This window comes from Balaenoptera acutorostrata, chromosome 20 (genome assembly GCF_949987535.1).
Source record: "Balaenoptera acutorostrata chromosome 20, mBalAcu1.1, whole genome shotgun sequence".
Taxonomy (NCBI): Eukaryota; Metazoa; Chordata; class Mammalia; order Artiodactyla; family Balaenopteridae; genus Balaenoptera; species Balaenoptera acutorostrata.
This window is the reverse complement of record NC_080083.1, coordinates 13,292,665-13,312,913: the sequence shown is the minus strand read 5'-3', so window position 1 is coordinate 13,312,913 and position 20,249 is coordinate 13,292,665. Positions and strand designations below refer to the sequence as shown.

At 55.7% G+C, this 20,249-nt stretch overlaps 1 protein-coding gene across 5 annotated transcripts in view; it reads left to right on the top strand.

Annotated features, from left to right (window-relative positions):
- SGSM2 (small G protein signaling modulator 2) overlaps window positions 1–20,249 on the top strand; it is a 45,858-nt gene that overhangs the window by 19,028 nt on the left and 6,581 nt on the right. For 2 of the 5 annotated variants that reach the window (XM_007177464.2, XM_057535380.1), the window contains 20 exons: window positions 167–234; window positions 332–477; window positions 797–931; window positions 1,453–1,577; window positions 2,014–2,081; window positions 2,224–2,384; window positions 2,571–2,697; window positions 4,246–4,380; window positions 8,992–9,145; window positions 9,908–9,972; window positions 10,085–10,230; window positions 10,746–10,874; window positions 11,122–11,304; window positions 12,961–13,341; window positions 13,580–13,704; window positions 14,138–14,220; window positions 14,384–14,493; window positions 14,915–15,011; window positions 15,499–15,666; window positions 15,875–17,474. In XM_007177464.2, the coding sequence (XP_007177526.2) occupies window positions 167–234; window positions 332–477; window positions 797–931; window positions 1,453–1,577; window positions 2,014–2,081; window positions 2,224–2,384; window positions 2,571–2,697; window positions 4,246–4,380; window positions 8,992–9,145; window positions 9,908–9,972; window positions 10,085–10,230; window positions 10,746–10,874; window positions 11,122–11,304; window positions 12,961–13,341; window positions 13,580–13,704; window positions 14,138–14,220; window positions 14,384–14,493; window positions 14,915–15,011; window positions 15,499–15,666; window positions 15,875–15,963 (2,695 nt within the window). In that variant the 3' untranslated portion in view covers window positions 15,964–17,474. Of the gene's footprint in view, window positions 1–166; window positions 235–331; window positions 478–796; window positions 932–1,452; window positions 1,578–2,013; window positions 2,082–2,223; window positions 2,385–2,570; window positions 2,698–4,245; window positions 4,381–8,991; window positions 9,146–9,907; window positions 9,973–10,084; window positions 10,231–10,745; window positions 10,875–11,121; window positions 11,305–12,960; window positions 13,342–13,579; window positions 13,705–14,137; window positions 14,221–14,383; window positions 14,494–14,914; window positions 15,012–15,498; window positions 15,667–15,855; window positions 17,475–20,249 lie in introns of those variants that run through there. The other 3 variants (XM_028165274.2, XR_003622868.2, XM_007177466.2) reach the window with 3 other exon arrangements.

The following is a 20,249-nucleotide window of genomic DNA, read 5'->3' as shown; positions in this document are numbered from 1 at the left end:
GGACCACACCAGGCACCCCACAAAGCTCAGTCCTGGTGGACTCATTTCTTCTCGGTAACTGACATGAATTTGATCCTTGTGGGGACGTATCTCCTTGGTGAGCTTGACGGCCCTGGAATGAGTCCTGGAGCCCCAGTGGTCACCCTGTCTGTCTCTCCCCTGGCAGCAAGTATTACGAGAAGGAGGCGTTACTGGCAGACCCTGTGTTTGGCCCCATCTTGGCCTCTCTTCTAGGTAAGCCTAGTAGCAGACAGGCCTGCGCTGGGCCAGTGGGGGCTCCAGGGCAAGTGCTGAGGGGGCCCCCCCGAGCTGGCTGTCCCTGTCTCCACAGTGGGACCCTGTGCCTTGGAGTACACCAAGCTCAAGACAGCTGATCACTACTGGACCGACCCCTCGGCTGATGAGCTGGTCCAGAGGCACCGTATCCGGGGTCCCCCAAATCGCCAGGACTCCCCTGCGAAGCGCCCAGCCCTAGGAGTAGGTGTCACTCTTCCGCCCTGTGCTCACCCAGGATACGCCCCTGGGCCTTTGGGGAGGAGCAGCTGGGCTGTGTGCTCCTGGCAGATGTAGGCTGGGCCTTGGAGATGCCCAGGGTAGTGGCCACCCCAGGAGAGCCTTTTCCCCACACTGGCGCTCACATAAATGCCAGGAGCACAGAGCTGGTCCGTGGCTGAGAGCAAACTGGGGACAGGAAGGACCCTTGGGGTCAGCTAGAGAGGGTCCACATGGAGGCCTAGGGCTGACCCCCACGGCTGACTTCCTGGGGCTGGGGGCTGAGCCGTGACTTTGTGCGCAGATCCGGAAGCGGCACTCAAGTGGCAGCGCGTCGGAGGACAGGCTAGCCGCCTGCGCCCGTGAGTATGTGGAGTCCCTGCACCAGAACTCGAGGACACGGCTGCTCTACGGCAAAAACAACGTGCTGGTACAGCCGGTAGGAGAGCCTAACGCCCGGCCCTCCTCTCCCTCTTCCAAAGGCACCAAGACCTCCAGCCACATTCATCCCTTTTCCCAGGGGCTTGACTAGAGAGAAAGGGGAGAAGGGCCCCACCCCCTACTTCACTGTTTCATAGCCTCATGCCCAGCCTTGAGCTGGCAGGAGCCAGGAATGGCATCTGCTCTGGCCAGCTGAGAACCAGGCCGTCCGGGAGTAGGAATGTCAGCCAGCAGGCAGGGTGAACGCCCAGCTTGGGTATGGCTGGCCCGGACACGCCTGGCATCCAGGAGGCTGACAGGACAGAGCCAGCGGCCCCAGGCCAGCCAGGGAAAGGAGGCACCCGCATCTGCGTGTGGCATGTGATGCCCCCTACTTCCTCCCGGCCCCCAGTCCAGGATCCTGTGATTGGCCTGGCCTGGCCTCCCTGCACGCACCTGGAGCCCCTTTTCCGTAGGCCGTCCCCGGGAGCCTCTCAGGCCCTCATCTCCCCTGTCTTCTGGTGTGTCTGCTCCCTGTAGAAGGAGGACATGGAGGCTGTCCCTGGCTATCTCTCCCTGCACCAGTCTGCAGAGAGCCTAACTCTGAAGTGGACCCCCAACCAGCTCATGAATGGGACTCTGGGGGATTCCGAGCTGGAAAAGAGGTGGGGGCTTTGGGACTTCCTCCAAGGAGCCAGGAAAGGGAGGCGGGGCTTGCTCCCGGGCCGGGGGGGTGGAGAGACCCAGCCTGCTCCAGGGGGCAGGCCTCACTCCTTATCCGATGCCAAGAATTGCAGGGAGAGGCTGCCTGGACAGGTTCCCGAGCTCTCTAGGACTGAGCCGGGCCTGGGCACGGAGAGGTTTGCCTGAGCCAAGCTCTAGGCAGCTGAGACTGCCAGGCTCTGTGCCATGAGGACAGCGTGGGGCCCAGAGGGACAAGGTGGCTGGCCGAGGTCACATTCTCGGCTACGGTCAGGGTACTAATAGTAGTACCCTGAATACTGCTATTCAGGGTAGTCTCACGGGTGTTGGGGCCGGGAGATGAAGAAGGCGGGATGGCAGGTCTTGGGACACAGCGACACCAAACTGGTTCCTTTCCAGCGTTTACTGGGACTACGCCCTTGTTGTGCCCTTCAGTCAGATTGTCTGCATCCACTGCCACCAGCAAAGTGAGCCTCCCCTGTCCTGGGCACAGGGGTGAGGGGAGAGAGCCTGCGCCGTGCACGGACCTCCTGTCCCCCTCCTTCCGTCCCCACGCTCCCACCCCACTGTCCTCCTACCCCGCCTCACTGGCCCACATTCACCCCCCAGAGAACGGCGGCACGCTCGTACTGGTGAGCCAGGATGGCATCCAGAGGCCACCACTGCACTTCCCGCAGGGGGGCCACCTGCTGTCCTTCCTGTCCTGCCTGGAGAACGGGCTTCTGCCTCGAGGACAGCTGGAGCCCCCACTCTGGACCCAGCAGGGGAAGGTACCTCGGGGCTTGGGAGGCTCTAGGTGAGCCTAGATGTGTGGGGTGGGTTCTCCGCCCACCTGCTGGCCTCCCGTCCTTTCCCCACATGGAGCTCATAGGAGCAGCCTAGCTGGGTGGGGGGCGGGGGGGCCGTGGATTGGACCCTGCCCTGGGCAGGCTGACCACCCGCCCCTCTCCCCGCAGGGGAAGGTGTTCCCCAGGCTACGGAAGCGCAGCAGCATGCGGTCCGTGGATGTGGAGGACGTGGGCTCGGGGCGGGCCACCGACTACGTGTTCCGGATCATTTACCCTGGCCACAGGCACGAGCACAGTAAGTGTCCCAAACGTCATTCGTGGAGGAAGAGAGAGGTGGGGGAGTAGTGTCACCCAGGGGGCCGCAGGCAGGGTCCACTGCCCAGGCCTGGTTAACCCAGGCAGGTCTTTACTCAGCTTCTCACCGGACCTTCCCCCCCGGCAAATCATCCCTCGGAGAAGTGGCCTCTTGTCTACCTAGCTGTCTTCTCCCCAGCTCGTGACCCCAGGCTCTTGGCTCAGCCGATCCAGGTGTCGCTGTAAAATATTCTCTTGGTCATCCTTTCATGCCCTGCCCCAGGGAAAAAGTGTGGTGAGACTACACATAGAAGGTGGAGAACTCTTGGTTTCTTTTCAGCCTGCCACCTGACCCCGCAACAAGGCGGCCAGGGTGCAGGGTCAACGCGTCTTTATAGATGGTGTAAATTGTTCACTGACTCTGCTAGAGCCAGGACCCTCCCCCAACCAGCTACTGATGAGGGGAGCATTAGCAGGAGTAGGGGGGCGTCTGGGGTGAGATTTGGAGCTGCAGGGGGAATCTGTGGCGCCAGGAGTTGAAAGGTGGCTTGGCCCTCGTGGGTCCTGCCCCACCTGGACATAACCCCTCTGGGCCCCAGGGGGCTTGTCCATAAGCATCTACCAAGACACGAGCTCCCTTTCTGGTCAGAACACTGCTGCTGCCCATAGGTTTCTCCAGGCCAGAATGGCTGATCTCGGGGATAAGGTCAGGGAATATGCCAGCCCAGAGCATTTGTTGCCAGCCAGACCACCTTCTCCCAAAATGTGCTAACTCGTGCCAATAAGTTGTCGACAAGTTGTCTCCGTATTAGTGGACAGATTGCCCAGACTGCAAACACACAGCCACAGCGCGAGTTCTCTGTTAACAGGCTTGGAGGGCAGGAGACCTAGGGCCCCCTTCCCTCCCAGGTGTGCCTGATGAAGAGAAGGAGACTCAGCTTTGGCCAAAACGTGTTTGCAGACCTGGCATTTAATCTCAGGCTCTTGCTTGGCTCAGATTTTGCAGCTTTCACTTGCCCTCTTCAAGCCTTGGTACTTCCCAGTTCCGGTCACTTCAAGGAGCTGAAGCCCAGCAGGGTGACTCAGGCTCCTGGAGAGCAGCTCTGGGAAGCCCTTAGAAGGTTGGGTTTATAGTCTGAAGCGGGGGATTTGGGGTAACCCTCAGATGTGGTTCAGCTTGACCATGACATGAGCCGAAGAATGATTGGGATCCATCTGCCAACAGTCATGCCCAGCCTCAGCCAAGGCTGGGGAGTCCCTGTCTTTCACTATCCTGGCGCCCCCATCAGTTCTCTCTCTTCTGTTCTTCCTAGAGAGGGCATCCTCCAAGAGTGGAGCTCTGTAGCTGCCGCCGTGTCCTCACCTTCTTCCATACTTTCCCCAGTAACTCATCAAAAGACTCTCAGGTCCCCCCTTCCCCTCTTCCATGCCCTGCAGGCTCAAGGTGACCCAGACTCCATTCTGCTCTCCCTAAGGAGGGAGTGCGGACCCTCCTGCCCCGGGACTAGGGTCCTCATGCCTCTGCATCTCTGCTATTCTTTTTGAGCAGTCACTATTAACTACCACCACCTAGCGGCCAGCCGCGCGGCCTCGGTGGACGATGATGAGGAAGAGGAGGATAAACTACACGCGATGCTCTCAATGATCTGCTCGCGGAACCTCACAGCTCCCAACCCGATGAAAGGTTTTTATCCCTCCCCCTCTCCCTGAGCCACCCCATCCTCCCGCCCCACCCCCCTGGGCCCACCTGCCACCCACCGCAGGGGCTCAAATGGCAGTGTTGGCATTATGGGACTTGCACCCAGGATGCAGATGAGGGAGGGTGGAAGGAGGTGCTGGCAGGAGGGGACAGTACAAAATGCAGTTGACTCTGGGCTCCCCATTGAACGTGAGGAGAGGGCTTTGCACCCGAGAGGGAAGAGATTGACTGGTGGCAAGGTCTGATTATCTGGTTCCCTGTTGGAAATGAATGGCACTCTGAGAGCCCTGTTCCCACTCTGGAGGGGTCACGCTGGCAAACCCAGGACAATGTCTCTTTCTTTCTCTCCTGCTGGCTGGGAAGACGGGCCCTGTGCCTCTGACTCCTGACTTAACGGAAACAGGACAGAAGTACCAGGCCCCTCTTCAGCAGGGGTAGGGGCTGGACAGCTCATGGGGACAGGAGTCACCTGTGGTCAGGTGAGGGGTCAGGGTCACCATGGAAAGAGACCCAGGGCTCAGTTTACCCAGCTGACACTTTAGCATGAAATCTAGAAATATCTGTGCCAAGGGTATAAGACAGGTGTGTTCCTGCCCTCATGGACCTGACTCCAGGATTACCAAGGCCCCCTCGCTGGAAATGACAGGACAGTGCCCACAGCTCCTCTGTCCACCACTCATCTTAGCGCAGAGCTAGACTTGTAGAGAGGGACTGGTCAGGGGACCAGTGAGGGCCAGGCCCAGGTGCTCAGGGAAGATTGCTTCTGAAGGGCTGAGGCCACCTGTCTTGGAGTTTAGGGGAAGCTCCCCATCCCCACCATTCCCGTGCCACAGGTTAATTTCTTTTTTTTCATTAAAAATATTTATTGTCCATATAGGAGCTAGTGGGAAAAGCTTCATCTCTCTTTTCTATACTCTAAGAATGACCAATTAAATATATAATCCCCAACCTTTTAGGAGATGAGGGTAGCGTTTATACAACAAGTAGGAGAAGAAAGTTAAGACACCATTGTCCAGAATGAAGTGTCAACCCATCTCTATTTTATCAGACCTTAATGCAAACATGGAACCCTTTGATCCAATTGCCCTACCAAAGCACCTTGGTGCAGGGGGCATGACTGCTATCCATAGCCACATCCAACTGCAGACATTATAGCCAACGCTCGGACGTCAATAGATTTCTATTAAATACACACACACACACACACACACACACACACACACACACACAACACCCCTAATTTCAGCTTCTTTTAAATATTGGAACATTGAATTTGTGAGGCAGATTATTACAGTAATATCTTCCAATTTGTTTATGCCTCCCTGAATCCATTTGAATAATTCCCTACCATTCTTCTAACTAATTAATTTTTATTTTTAATTTTTTAAACTATTTTTTAAATTGAAGTATAGTTAATTTACAATTTTTTTTTGAGGCCACTTGGCTTGTGGGATTTTAGTTCCCCAACCAGGGATTGAACCCAGGCCCTTGGCAGTGGGAGGGAGGATCCTAACCACTGCACCACCAGGGAGTTCCCTAATTTACGATGTTGTGTTAGTTTCAGGTACACAGCAAAGTGACTCAGTTATATATATGTATATATATATATATAAATATACATATTCTTTTTCAGATTCTTTTCCATTATAGGTTATTACAAGATATTGCATATAGTCCCCTGTGCTATACAGTAGGTCCTTGTTGTTTATTTTATATATAGTAATATATATATGTTAATCCCAAACTCCTAACTTATCTCTCCCTTCCGCCCTGGCCACAGATTAATTCCTTCTCCCCTTTCCCTGCCCCTACAGGGGGCGTCTAGGAATATGTGACACTCTCCTTATGCTTCCACAAAGTTCTACCAAAGAACCCAGTTCCTTAGCTCAGCCACCAAGCCTGTAATGGGCAATCAAGTCCCCGGCCTAGAACACACCTAGCACACCCTCAACACAACTGCCAGCCGCCCCCTTACCCATCACATTCCCGTCCTGCCTGCCCTCCCTCCCAGCCCTTCCAGTGGGACCTGCAGGCCAGCTGGTGGGAACTCGGGGGAGCCTCCTCACTTGTCATGTTTTTTGCCTGCCACCTGGTTCCTTGCAAACCTGGGCTTGAGGCTGATGCTTATTTCCAGGTTAGCTGACTTGGAGCCGTGTGGGGAAGCTAAGTCAGGAGAGCCAGGGAGCCCCTTCTCACCCCACAAATTATAGTCAGGCTGGAGGCTGTGGGAGGCGGGAGTCCCAGTAGAGCCCCTAATTAGTGGACCTGGAGACAGGAAGCCATCCCTGCCTGCTCTTAGAGCTGCGGCCTCCAGGGTCAGAGAAACTTACAGGGTCCAGAGGCCTCGGGGCTTGCTTGGGCATCCTCTTGGGGAACTCAGGGGTCAGATGGACCCAGTGTGTAGGCCCTGGGACCCCAACACTTGAGAAAGGGAAGGAGGTGTGGAAGCAGAATCAGCAGGTGGCTGGGGAGATGGTATGGGAGCCCCCATCTCCACTCCAGTCCATAATGACAACACTGTTGAGTCCGTTCTGCTAGCCGTTGCTTTCCAGGCCTGCAACATGCTTGACTTGTGCATGTGAATCAAGTGGCGGGTGTCCAGACTCTCCTTCCCCCTCCCCTCCTTTTCCCGCTGCCTCCCCACAGAGCAGAGATGCTGTTCACTCTAATTCTGCTCCAGGCCAGGCACCTTTCACTCGGAGTCTTAGGGGCTGTGGGGTTCAATCACCCTAATTGTTTTGCTTCAAACTTTCCTCACGCTCAGAGGAGAGAGTCAGAGTCAAAGCTGGCCCAGCAGACCCCCGTCCAGCCTGCTGCCCCTCGCCCAGTCACGCCAGAGCTCCAGCTGTCTGCACTGGGTTAATTCAGAGATGCAGTGTTCAATGCTGGCTGGTTCAGCTCCTTCCTGGAGAATTAAGGTGAAGAGCATTGACCCAGGAGACTTGCCTTGGTTGGGCCCTGCTTTCTGGGCATGAACTCGTTTCCCTGTGTGCCCACCCTCTGCACCTGGCAACCCCCTGCCTGCCCGCCTGCTGCCTGCTGCCTACCTGGCTGGGCCTGCTCCTGCCACACACACCGCCCGCCCCCCGCCCCCGGCTCCTCCCACCACTGGCCTCTCTCCTGCCTGCTGCAGGGGCCTGAGCTGGGCTCCTGCCCCATCCCACCTGCATTTGCCCCCTCCTTCTTCTTCCCAGAGTATCAGGCATGGCTTGCAACCCCTCACTCCCAGAGCCGCAGCCCCTCCACACCAAGTGTGTTCCTTAATTTGCCTCCTGGTGGAGCTGAAGGGCCAGATATTTATAAAAATCCCAGCCGTGGGTCTGGGAAGAGAGCCCTGGGGCCAAGACAGGGCAGCCCCTGAGGGGACTGGAGGGGGTCAGCTCAGCCCTCCCCACCAAGGCACACCCAGAGCTGGAGTCTGACTCCCACAAAACCCAGGCCTAGGTCTGCTCCAGACTCATAGCAGGCCAGGGCCCAGGCCATAATTCGCAGAAAAGAACTACTGCTTGAAAGAAGTCTATCACACACACAGCTCGCTCGCTCTCTTTTCTTGTCTTCTTCATTCTTCTCTTTCTCTCCCTCCTTCCTGGCGTCATCTCCTGGCCCTTTCACTTTCTGCCCTCACTTTGCTTCATCTTTGTGACTCACTGGATCTGCCAGAGTCCCCCACGAGCAGTGCCTGCCCCACGTGGGCCTTCGAAGCTCTCAAGGGTCTTGAGTTCTGATTCAGACTAGCTGGGCCGGCTGAGGAGGCTTGGTCTGCTGTGGTGTAAAATTGTACAAGGAGCTGTCTTCTGAGGCTGCACCGGGCACATTCTTCTGGATGGTGGAACTGCGTGCCCAGCTGCCACCCTCATCCCCACAGTGGCCTGGCAGCCCTGGAAACTTTGCCCTTCCTGCCAGTTCACCTGTGTGTTTGCAGGAGGCCACCATGCAGTGCAGTCAGGCTAGGCAAGGATGGAGAACTCACCCACTGCTGCGAACTTGGGGGCACCTGGCCTGGGCAGGGAGCACTGCTCCTCCTTAGCCACTGGCTGCCGGGTCTAGAACCCTCAGGGGGATGAGGTCTGTGGACCAGGACTGGTGGCTCAGGGGTCCTTCAGGGGCTTTGATCAGTGGACGCTCCTGGCATGGGAAGGTTCAAAGTTTGCAATGTTCCAGGCACCTTTCTGCACATCCCAGAGTTTGCCCAAGAGGACCAGGCTGAATCCTGGAAGGCCAAGCCAGCTGGCAGCATTTCAGAGAGCTCAGGCTTTTCTTGTTCCTTCTTTTTTTCTCCTCCCTCTAGAAAAACAAGTGTCTGTTCCATTGCTTATAGCAAGATGGAGAGAATAGACAGAATCATCCATGACTCAGTGAAAGTATCTTACCGCATTCAGAAAGACTAGGTGGAGGCTGGGAAGTATCAGGCGCCCTCTCTCTCCACCACTTCCAACTCTGGGCTCTGGACCCTGGGCCAGGCAGGCACCACCCCTGTGGTTTTCCACCAAAGGGTGACTTCATGCTGCAGCTCTGGGCACAGAGGTGGGCATGCTGCAGGGTACTTGGGGGAGGAGACCTGCCGGGCCCTGACCATGGCCCCCTTCCTGCCCTCAGATGCTGGCGACATGATCGAGATGCAGGGCTTTGGACCCAGCCTGCCAGCCTGGCACCTGGAGCCCCTGTGCAGCCAGGGCTCCTCCTGCCTCTCCTACTCCACCAGCAGCTCCCCATACGTACCCCCCAGCCACTGCAGCTGTGTCCCCGACCGGTGAGTGGGTGTGTCCATCCGTGTGTATGTGTCAGTCTGTCCTTTGGGGCTGTGTCACTTGCCTGAAGGGTGATCTCTAGTTGGACACACCTGGGTTCGAATTTCATTTCTGCTCCCCATGTGACTTTGTCAAGTTGCTGAGTCTCTCTGAGCTTCTCCATTTCTGAGCCTCAGTTTCCTCATCTGTAAGATGGGGATAATAACCCCTTCTCCCTAAGGTACTTGTGAGGACTGAATGAGGTATATACCCACGTGAGTGCCCAGAGCTGTGCCTGGCACAGAGCAAGTGCTCAGTACCTGGAGCTCCCCTTTCCAAGGTGGACCTGGATCCTGCCGTCAGGCTGCCGTCTGAGGACACTCAGCAGGTATCTGGGCATCTGCCACGTGCCAGGAACAGTGTGTGAATGGCACTTGTGTGAGGGTCATGTGCCCACACTTGATGCTTGCTGATGGCTTTTTCACCAGTAACTTCATTTTTCTACCTGTTGCACCTGTTGACCCTCAGATGGCCCTCTCCATTTTCACATGAGGAAACCAAGATCCACTAACATGAAGTTAGTTGCCCAAGATCCCCTGGGTGGTTGGGGGCCAGGCTGGGCCCCCAGCAGCTCTACCCAAGGTAGCTGGCAGGGCGAGGGAGCCCTTGACATGCTTCTGGGTTGTAGATCCTGCTCCCTGCACCACCTGCCCTCTGAGCCAGAAGGTCCTTCCTTCTCACTCTTCCCTCCAGAGGAACAGCCCTGAGTCAGGTTGATTCCACAGGTTGCCCCTCAGGCTGCTGTGTGAGAGCATGAAGAGGCAGATCATGTCCCGGGCCTTCTATGGCTGTGAGTGTGGGGTGAGGTGGGGCCGCAGGGGGTGGGAGCAGGGGCAGGGGGAGGCACCGGGACAGAGGGTCATGGCCTCCCGGCTCCCCCCCTCCCCCCTCCCCCCCCACAGGGCTGGCATACTGCCGCCACCTGTCCACGGTGCGGACCCACCTGTCAGCGCTGGTGCATCACAACATCATCCCACCCGCCCGGCCACCGGGGGCCTCGGGGGGCCTCACCAAGGACGTGTGGAGCAAGTATCAAAAGGACGAAAAGGTGCACGCTCTGGGGTGCCAGGGACCGAGGCTGGCTCGAGGGGCTGGGGGCCAGCAGGGAGAGCAGACCAGCCTGCTCTGTGAGTGGCCTTCACAGACCACATGGGCGTTCAGGTAAAAGGTGGTCCAGGGTCAGAGGTGAGAGGCCAGGACTGATGGCCTTGGAGTGCCTGGGTCAAGGTAGAGTCTCACAACTAGGCCTGTGGGTTTCCACAGGAAGGGGACTGGACAGGAAGTCCGTTCTGCTTCTCATTACTCCACAACCTTGAGGAAATCTCCTCGTCTCTCTGGGCTCCTTTTCTGCCCTGGAAGGAAGTAGGGTTGAAGCAGATCTGCATCCAGCTGTAGTCTGGGGGCAGGGAGGATGTGACGGTCCCAAAGCCGGGTGTGCCTGGGTTTCAGCAGAGTGACCAAACGAATCACTGTCCCCAGCCCCAGCTCTCAGGGCATGGGGTCGCCGAGCTGGGCTGCAGAGACTGCAGGGGCTGCACAGTCTTTCCTCCCTGGGTCCCTCAGAACTACAAGGAGCTGGAGCTGCTGCGGCAAGTTTACTATGGCGGCGTGGAGCACGAGATCCGCAAGGACGTCTGGCCATTTCTGCTTGGCCACTACAAGTTCGGCATGAACAGGAAGGAGATGGAGCAGGTGAGGGGAGCCTGTTCCCCACGGGGATAGGGAGATGGGGACCCAGGCCATGGGAACCAGGGAGGGGGGCCTCAGAAACCTCAGCCTCTTCCCAGCCAGAAACAGGGCAGAGGAAGATGTTAGCAGGGTGGCCCCACTGTCTTCACCCTGAGGCCCGACCCTAGTCTCCAGCTGTTCCAGGAGGACAGCTGCAGAGGAGGGCGTGGTGCACCCCTCCCGCCATGGTCACGCTGTGGTCTGAGTACAGGTGGACACAGTGGTGGCAGCGAGGTACCAGCGGGTGTTGGCGGAGTGGAAGGCCTGCGAGGTGGTGGTGAGGCAGCGGGAGCGGGAGGCTCACCCAGCTACGCTCACCAAGTTCTCCTCAGGCAGCAGCATCGACAGCCACGTGCAGCGCCTCATCCACCGAGACTCCACCATCAGCAATGACGTGAGCCCGACGGGACCTGGGGGCCGGGGGCGGGGCCACCAGCTCTCTAGGCCTGACCTCTAGTGTTCGCTGGCAGTGGAGCCCTGGAGAACGGCTTAGTGTGTCTGTGTCTCATTTTCTTCCACTGAGAAATGGGATGACAGTCCCCTGCTGCCCACTTCTCTGGGTGTTGCAGGAATAAAATGACACGGTGCGCTATGTTCTGTTCTAGCGCACTAGCAGAGGAGGATAAATTCATGGGGAATTAGGGAGGCTCTCCCTCTTTGTAGAGAGACCTGAAGGCTAGGAATGGGCCTCCCTAGGTTCTAGTCCTAGGTCCACTAGTGACAAGATGAGTGACTTCTCTTCCCATCTCTGGGCCTCAGTGCCCCCTCTCAGCTCTACTGTCCTCTGATTGCAGAAGCTTCCGCAAGAGCTGTTGGCCAGAGACCAGGGGAGCACTTAACAGCAGTCCCACCTTATAGAGTTGACTATGCAAAACCAGTTCACAGCCTGTGTGGTTCTTCTGGCCTCACCCCTGACTTTTAGGTGAACATCAAGTCCCAAACTATGGCTGCTGGGCCCAACCAGAACTAATAAGTTTCAGTTTTCAGGACATTGTTTCATTAACTTATGTTTTTTCTTTAAAATAGCCTCTTTAGATAGTGTATATTCTTGTTACTTAACTCCTTACTAATACTAACAGAGAATTCAAGTTGGAGCAAGACTTAAAGAAATGTAACTACCAAGGCACACTCTCCTTTCCATGGGCTTTGTTCTTAATCCCCTATTTGTGAACACACACTCTTTCTGCTTTGGGTTTTGTAAAATCCTGAGTCTGTACCAGTGCCCCAGCTGCTTAGCTTATGGACTCAAGTAGCCTTTCTCACTGGCACTATTCTGAGGCTCTGAATTGCCTCAGAATCATGGCCGTACCTGACACTAACCCAACAGTGCTTCATGCTTCTTGCCCAAAGTGAAAAGTCTTTTTAAGCATTCCCTTCCCTACATAGTCCAAACAGAAAAACAAAACGAAACAAAACTGTATGTATATGTCTCTTCTTTTCCCTGTGACTTATCTGTGGGAGTGTGGACTGTTTCAATCAGTAGAATGTTTCTTTTCACTTCTTACCTCTCCTCAGTTTGTCTGCAGCTAATATAACCGATTAGGTACTTGCTAGAGAGGTTTCCTGCCTGGTACAGAACATTCAGTACTGAAAATAAGGAAGAACTTATTTTTCCTAACACCTCCAGTCTGCTGCATCCATAGGCTGCCCCAGAGGCCACACCAAAGACACTATGGAAGCTGTCCTGACCCGAGGCAGCCTCATGACTTCTGTGTTTGTAGAGTGACACTTAACGCTGGCCATCGAGTGTCCAGGCCTCCGGTTCCCCTTCTTCCCTGCAGCAGCCGCAGGAAGCGCTTCACACTTTTTCTCACCAGTGTGAGACCAGATGGGGCTGGAGATGGTGTTTTCATGTTTTCCTGGAGCCTGGTCAGCTGGGTCAAAGAGGGCACTTGGCATCCGGGGGAGGCAGTGCTAGAGGCCATGGGATGGGAGTGGGGGTGTGAGGAGACTTCTCCATCCCTCTCAGTTCTGACCCAGGAAGGAGATGCTGAGCTGAGGGATGGTGCTGGAGTGCAGGTGCGAGCCCCGCCATCTTCGCCCCCACCAGGTGTTTGTCTCTGTGGATGACCTGGAGCCTCCAAGGCCCCTGGGCCCCGAAGATCCCAGACCAGAGCCTGAGCAGAGGGCGGGGGCCGGGCCCACTGGCACCACCATGGTGGAGCAACAGTCGGTGGAGTTCGACTCTCCAGACTCAGGACTGCCTTCCTCCCGCAATTACTCCGTGGCCTCGGGCATCCAGTCGAGCACAGATGAGGGCCAGAGCATGGGCTTTGAGGAGGAGGACGGCGGTGGGGAGGAAGGCTCTGACGGGCTGGTCCCTGCAGCCCAGGTCTCCAAGCCTCAGGCCCCCACCCAGGAGAAGTCCTCGCGGGCTGGCGAGCTGGAGGCCGGGGAGGAGCTCGCCGCCGTGTGTGCTGCTGCCTACGCTGTATGTGGTCGTTCCCCAGGCGCTGCTCTCAGCGGCCCCAGAGGCTGGGGATAGGGGCTGGTGGGGTGGAGGGTGGGGTGGCCTTGACTGTCCTGGAGGGAGGCACTGCGCCCATCTCTCAGCAACCCCAGAGGACTCTGTTCTCTGAGTCCCTTGGTTCCCTGCCTTTGCTGCCTTCCTTTGTTTGGGCATCACCTCCAGCCCCCAACTCACCCCTGAGGGCCCTCCGCTCCTCCAGATAGAATTACTGGACACCGTGGCCTTAAATTTGCACCGCATAGACAAGGATGTGCAGCGATGTGACCGCAACTACTGGTACTTCACACCCCCCAACCTCGAGCGGCTCAGAGACATCATGTGCAGGTGCCACTGTGGGGCTGGGCTCGGGGGGAGGCAGGGACCCTGCTCCGTGAAAGGTTAGGCCCGGCAGCGCCCTGCTGCCCTGCCCTGTCCCCGACTCACGCTTGGCTCCCTCTGTCTGCTGTGCCCCCCACCCCACTCCCTCGTCATTCTCGAGGTCTTTCAGATCTCAGCTCTGGCCATGCTTCTCCAGGAAGCCTTAGAGGACCCCCACCCAGCATGTCAGGTGGTGATGGCCTGTCCAGTCTCTCTCCCTGAGCCCCTGAGGGCCTCGAGGACAGTGGCTATGGGTTGTTCGCCGTTGTGCTCCAGTGCTTTAGGGTTGCAGGAAGTCTGACCTCTGGGGAGCAGGCTGCTCTAGGGGCCGTCTCCCCAGGAGTCCCTGAGGGGAGGGGAGGATGGCGCACACCCACAGTGACTCTCCCTGGCGTTTCAGCTACGTGTGGGAGCACTTGGACGTGGGCTACGTGCAGGGCATGTGCGACCTGCTGGCGCCTCTCCTGGTTGTCCTCGACAATGGTGAGGAGGGGGTGTTGGGATTGGGCCTGGGCTGACCCAAGCTGGAGAAAGGAAAAGGCGACGGCATGTCTTCATGGGTGGGCATGTGAGCCAGCCCTGTCCCCCTGTGGAGTGAGGCTTTGGGGTCTCCTGCCTTGCCGGCCTCACGCCCACCTCCCCGCAGACCAGCTGGCCTACAGCTGTTTCAGCCACCTCATGAAGAGGATGAGCCAGAACTTCCCCAACGGGGGTGCCATGGACGCCCACTTTGCCAACATGCGCTCCCTCATCCAGGTGAGGCCGGCAGCAGCCCCAGGGCAAGTGACGGGGCAGCGCTGGGCTTGTTCATCATCCACGGGGAGGCCGGGGAACGCTCCCAAAATGTTTTTTACGTATAAGCTTAGTTTCTTTCATTAAAAAAAAAACCCCACCATTTTCAACCTTACAAATTGAGGAGTGTCAGTGTGCGAACACTTATGCTCATGAAAGTTCTGGCGCGTAGAGCGGTTGATGATGAAATCACCCAGAATATGGCATCATTCCAAAGAGTACATCCCAGAGAGACAGGTGGGGCTGCAGAGTGCAGCCTGGACGGGAGGGGCGGGAGCAGCTGCCAGGCGGCCAGGGAGGCACCGAGGCGGAGGGGCCTGGGGGGCAGGGCACTGGGGAGAGGCAGCACCGGTTCAGTCTGGCTCCCGTTCTCCACTCAAACCAGATCCTGGACTCAGAGCTGTTTGAACTGATGCATCAGAATGGAGACTACACCCACTTCTACTTCTGTTACCGCTGGTTCCTGCTGGATTTTAAGAGAGGTAAGAGGCGGGCTGGAGAGTGGGCCTGGGGTCAGGGGCGGTGGGAGATCCCTCTTCCCCGAAGTCAGTGGTTCTCAACCCACACAGTATTTTAGAGCCCCCTGAGGAGCCCTGGGCCCCACCCAGCCCCAGACTTCCTAAGTGTGGTGATTTTAAAAGCCATTAGGTGAGTCCACAGTGCAGCTAGGGTTGAAAATCACCCAAAGGCAATGGTTTTCAGAACTGTTTTCGAACCAAATCTTCCCGAGCACCAAGGCCTATAAAAGGCTGCTCTAGTGCGAAGTGGCCTCTGCAGGAGGCCAGTGTACAGGAACTACAAGGGAGAAGGTTGGGGCCTTGGCCTGGGGCACGGAACTGCTCTCCTGGAGCGGCTCCTGTGGTGGAGAGAGTCCCAGGATTCCGGCCCCTGGAGCGCTGTCTCGGCACGAGGCTCTGTCCAGAGGCCTGTGGACAGCCAGGCCCAGCCTCAGCTCCTCGCTGTCCCCAGAGCTGCCGTATGAGGATGTGTTTGCTGTGTGGGAGGTGATCTGGGCAGCCCGGCACATCTCCTCGGAGCACTTTGTCCTGTTCATCGCCCTGGCCCTGGTGGAGGCCTACCGAGAGATCATCCGTGACAACAACATGGACTTCACTGACATCATCAAGTTCTTCAACGGTAGGAGCCACTTGGCCATGCCAGCTGCCTCAGCAGGGGCGTGGGGGCCTCCACTCCTGGCCTGCACAGGGTTTGGGGGGCCCTCGGGAATACTGGCCCCTGCCCCGTAAGCAAATGTCGGGAGTCCAGGTGGAAACGGAGCAGGGTGGGCAGTCCCAGGGCTCCTCCCAGACTGCTGACCCCGCTCAGTTATCCATGTTTCCCCCAGAGCGGGCTGAGCATCACGACGCCCAGGAGATCCTGCGGATCGCCCGGGACCTTGTCCACAAGGTGCAGATGCTCATAGAGAACAAGTGAGGGCTGTGGCCAGGGGGCAGCAGCCCGCCAGAGCCTGGGCTCCGGGCCCCTTTGGTCCCACAGAGGGAGGTGCAGGGGCGGCACAGCCAAGACTGCCCCAGCCCCCAGCCGACCCACCTGCCCAACTGTATTCCTAACAAAGCGCTTGTGAGCCTGGGATCGGACTCCGGGCAGTGCTGGCCCTTCAGGGCGAGTCAGGGGCCAGGATGCCCTCAGGTCAGGACCGGGAAGGGAGGGGTCAGCCTCAGGGAATGGCTGCCTTGGGGGACACTTACCCTGCTCCCCTCTCAAACACCTGGGGATAGTCCCACTGCCACTGGCAGCCCCAGCCTGGACAGCTCCCCGTGGCCTCTCCTGGGGCCCTGTAGAGTTAGGAGGGCTGTAGTTGCCTGGACCCTACCTGGGTGGGTCAAGGGGACTCTGTGCTGTATCTCTTCTGAGCGTCCCCCTGCAGGCCCAGTGCATGTGCACGCACCAGCCCCAGTTAGAGCAGCCAGAACGGCTGCCAGTTTGGGTGTGTGCCCTGGGTGCAGGAGACCTGGGCTGCATTCCAGACCCTCCCCTGAGACTGTGGGACAGCCCAACAACATGGGCCCTGGGTGGGAGCAACCCACCTCAGCAGCACTGCCACTGCCTTTGGCCACCCGAGGTGACCCCATGCACCGCCCCCCCTCAGCCTATACAGTGCACCCATGTGTATCTGTACAGCCTCACTCTTACCGCCCTGCTCTTGCTTTATGCATTAGATGCATCCCCCAAAACTGTGATGCTTTTGCCAGCAGAATGACCTGGAATGTGGCAGAAGCACTTGCTCTCCAGGCTGATTCTTTAGGGAGGCAATCCTGTCATGGCCTCCTCTCAGGGACGGGCTCCAGAGCTTGGGGCAGCCCATTGCCTATCCCAGGCATCTGCTGAGTCCCTGAGGTGGAGGGGAGGGTGCTTGGATCTCCCCAGCTTGTCCTTGGTGAGAAGCAAGGCTAGCTCTTCCTTCCACATGCTTCTCAGGATGCCGAGGACACTAGGGACCCACAAACCCCCTTAGAGGAGCCTCACTCATGGAGGTGCTAGGAAGGGCCCAGCTCCTGACCCCAGGCCTAGTCACACTGCTTGCTCTGTCATCCCCACTTCCCATCCCATCAATACATGCAGGATAGGCCTTGTTCTGGGGCCAGGAGGCCACTCTGCCACAGGGGTTGGGCCTGTCAAGCTATCACTAAGGTCTGGAGACTTCCTGCATTTGAGAAACATGAGAAAGGGCCCAGCCACCCCTCTGCATCCAGCACAGTCTCCCCAGCCCAGCCCTGCCCCGGGCACTGCACCACCTGTTTGGAGGCCAGCCTGCCCCATTGCCCACCCACCAGGTGAGTCCTTGGCCTCCACCAAGCACAGTGGCCGTTGTGTGCCTGCCTTAGTGACTCAGTGGTTTTTTGAGGAGCAGAGTGTGTATGTTTTTTGGCTCAGAAACTATACTCTTCAATGTAACAGACCAATAAACACAGCATTTGGCAATGCTTGAAGCTCTGGTGGCTACTTGTGGGCTGGCACTGGACCGTCAGTGACTGTTTGTGTTGGGGAATTCTGTAAGCTCCGGATTGAGCGGTAAAGAGGGCCAGCCCCACAAGGCAAGGATGGTGAAAAGAGAGAACCAAAGTTTCCAGAAGAGAGGGGCCTTGGCTGTGGAATGGTCCAGGGTGATAGCCAGACTCTAAGTACCTAGAGAGAGCCCTTGGGGGGACCTTGCCCCAGAGCCAGTAGTCCTATCTCAGACTGACCAATGGCCTCTCCAGCCTCTGGATGGCATGTAGGTCCCTGCCCCGCCCCTTTCCAGCCTTTCTGCCCTCCGAGCTGGAGCTTGATTGGGAACCTACAAGACCTCCCGGCCTCTCTGGCCTTGGCTCCTGCCCATTGAGCACTGTCTTTGAGATGCCTGCTTCAGGCAGGAGTGTGGAGGGTGTAGTGGCAGGAGAGGTCAAACTCACTGAGGCATGGAGAGTGCTGGACTCAAATAGCAGGTTCCCATCTGCCTTCTCCCACCTCAGAGGGCCACTGCCCCATCAGCCATAGTTCCAGATAGAGGGCTGCAGTCACCAGCATGTTGTTTGGTGTAGAGGACACTAGCTTTCTGGGCATTAGGGCCTGCTGTCAACTCACTCAGAGCTGCCCAGGCAAGGAAACCAGTTGACACCAGGAATCCTGTGGCCAGGACCTTACAAGCCCTTCAAGGGAACTCCTCTCCACCCTCTAGCTGACCCTGTAGCCTGGAGTAATCAATCAGAATTCCCTCCGCTGTAACATCTATTCATGATAAAAACTCTTACCAAAGTGGGTATAGAGGGAACATATCTCAACATAGTAAAAGCTATTTATGACAAACCCATAGCCAACATAATACTCAACGGTGAAAAGCTGAAAGCCTTCCTGCTAAAATCTGGAAAAAAGGATGCCCACTCTCACCTATTCTATTCAACACAGTATTGGAAGTCCTAGCCACAGCAATCAGACAAGAAAAAGAAATAAAAAAGCATCCAAATTGGAAAGGAAGAGGTAAAATTGTCAGTATATGCAGATAACATGATAACTATATAGAGAAAACCCTAAAGACTCCACACAAAAACTACTAGAACTGATGAACAGAAAGCCCGAAATAAACCCACACACCTACGGCCAATTAGTCTTCAATAAAGGAGGCAAGAGAATGGAGAAAAGACAGTCTCTTCAGCAAGTGGTGTTGGGAAAGCAGGACAGCTGCATGAAAATCAATGAAGTTAGAACACTCCTTCACACCACACACAAAAATAAACTCCAAATGGCTTCAAGACTTAAATATAAGACATGACACCATAAAACTCCTAAAAGAGAACACAGGCAAAACATTCTCTGACATAAATCATACCAATGTTTTCTTAGGTCAGTCTCCCAAGGCAATAGAAATAAAAGCAAAATAAACAAATGGGACTTAATCAAACTTACAAACTTTTATACAGAAAAGGAAACCACAAACAAAACAAGAAGATAACCTATGGACTGGGAGAAAGTATTTGCAAGTGATGCGACCAACACAGACTTAATCTTCAAAATATACAAACAGCTCATACAACTCAACAACAAAAAAAACAACCCAATCGAAAAATGGGCAGAAGACCTAAATAGGCATTTCTCCAAAGAAGACATACAGATGGCCAATAGGCACATGAAAAGATGCTTAACATCGCTAATTATAAGACAAACGCAAATCAAAACCACAATGAGGTATCACCTCACACAGGTCAGAATGGCCCTCGTTAAAAAGTCTACGGTCCAATGCTGGACAGGGTTTGGAGAAAAGGGAACCCTCCTATGCTGTTGGTGGGAATGTAATTGGTGCCGCCACTATGGAAAACAGTATGGAGGTTCCTCAAAAAACTAGAGTTGCCATATGATCCAGCAATCCCACTCCTGGGCATATATCCAAAGAAAACTCTAATTTGAAAAGATACATGCACTCCAATGTTCATAGCAGCACTATTCACAATAGCCAAGACATGGAAGCAACCTAAATGTCCACCAACAGATGAATGGATAAATAAAAGGTGGTACATATATACAATGGAATACTACTCAGCCATTTAAAAAAATAATGCCATTTGCAGCAACATGGATGGACCTAGAGATTATCATACTAAGTGAAGTCAGACACAGACAAATACCATGTGATATCACTTATACATGGAATCTAAAATTTGATACCAAAACAGACTCACGTAGACAACAAACTCATGGTTACCAAAGGGGAAAGGGGGGTGGGGGAGGGATAAATTAGGAGTTTGGGATTAGTAGATACAAACTACTATATACAAAAATAAACAGCAAGGGACTTCCCTGGTGGCGCAGTGGTTAAGAATCCGCCTGCCAATGCAGGGGACATGAGTTCAATCCCTGGCCAGGAAGATCCCAAGTGCTGCGGAGCAACTAAGCCCGTGAGCTGCAACTACTGAGACTGCGTTCTAGAGCCCCTGCTCTGCAACAAGAGAAGCCAACGCAATGAGAAGCCTGCGCACCACAACAAAGAGTAGCCCCCGCTCGCCACAACTAGAGAAAGCCTGCGCACAGCAACGAAGACCCAACGCAGCCAAAAAATAAAAAATAAAATAAATAAAATAAAAAAATAAACAGCAAGGTCCTACCATATAGCACAGGGAACTATATTCAATACCCTACAATAAACCATAATGGTAAAGGATATGAAAAAGAATGTGAAAGAATATCTACGTGTATGTGTGTGTATGTGTGTGTGTGTGTGTGTGTAT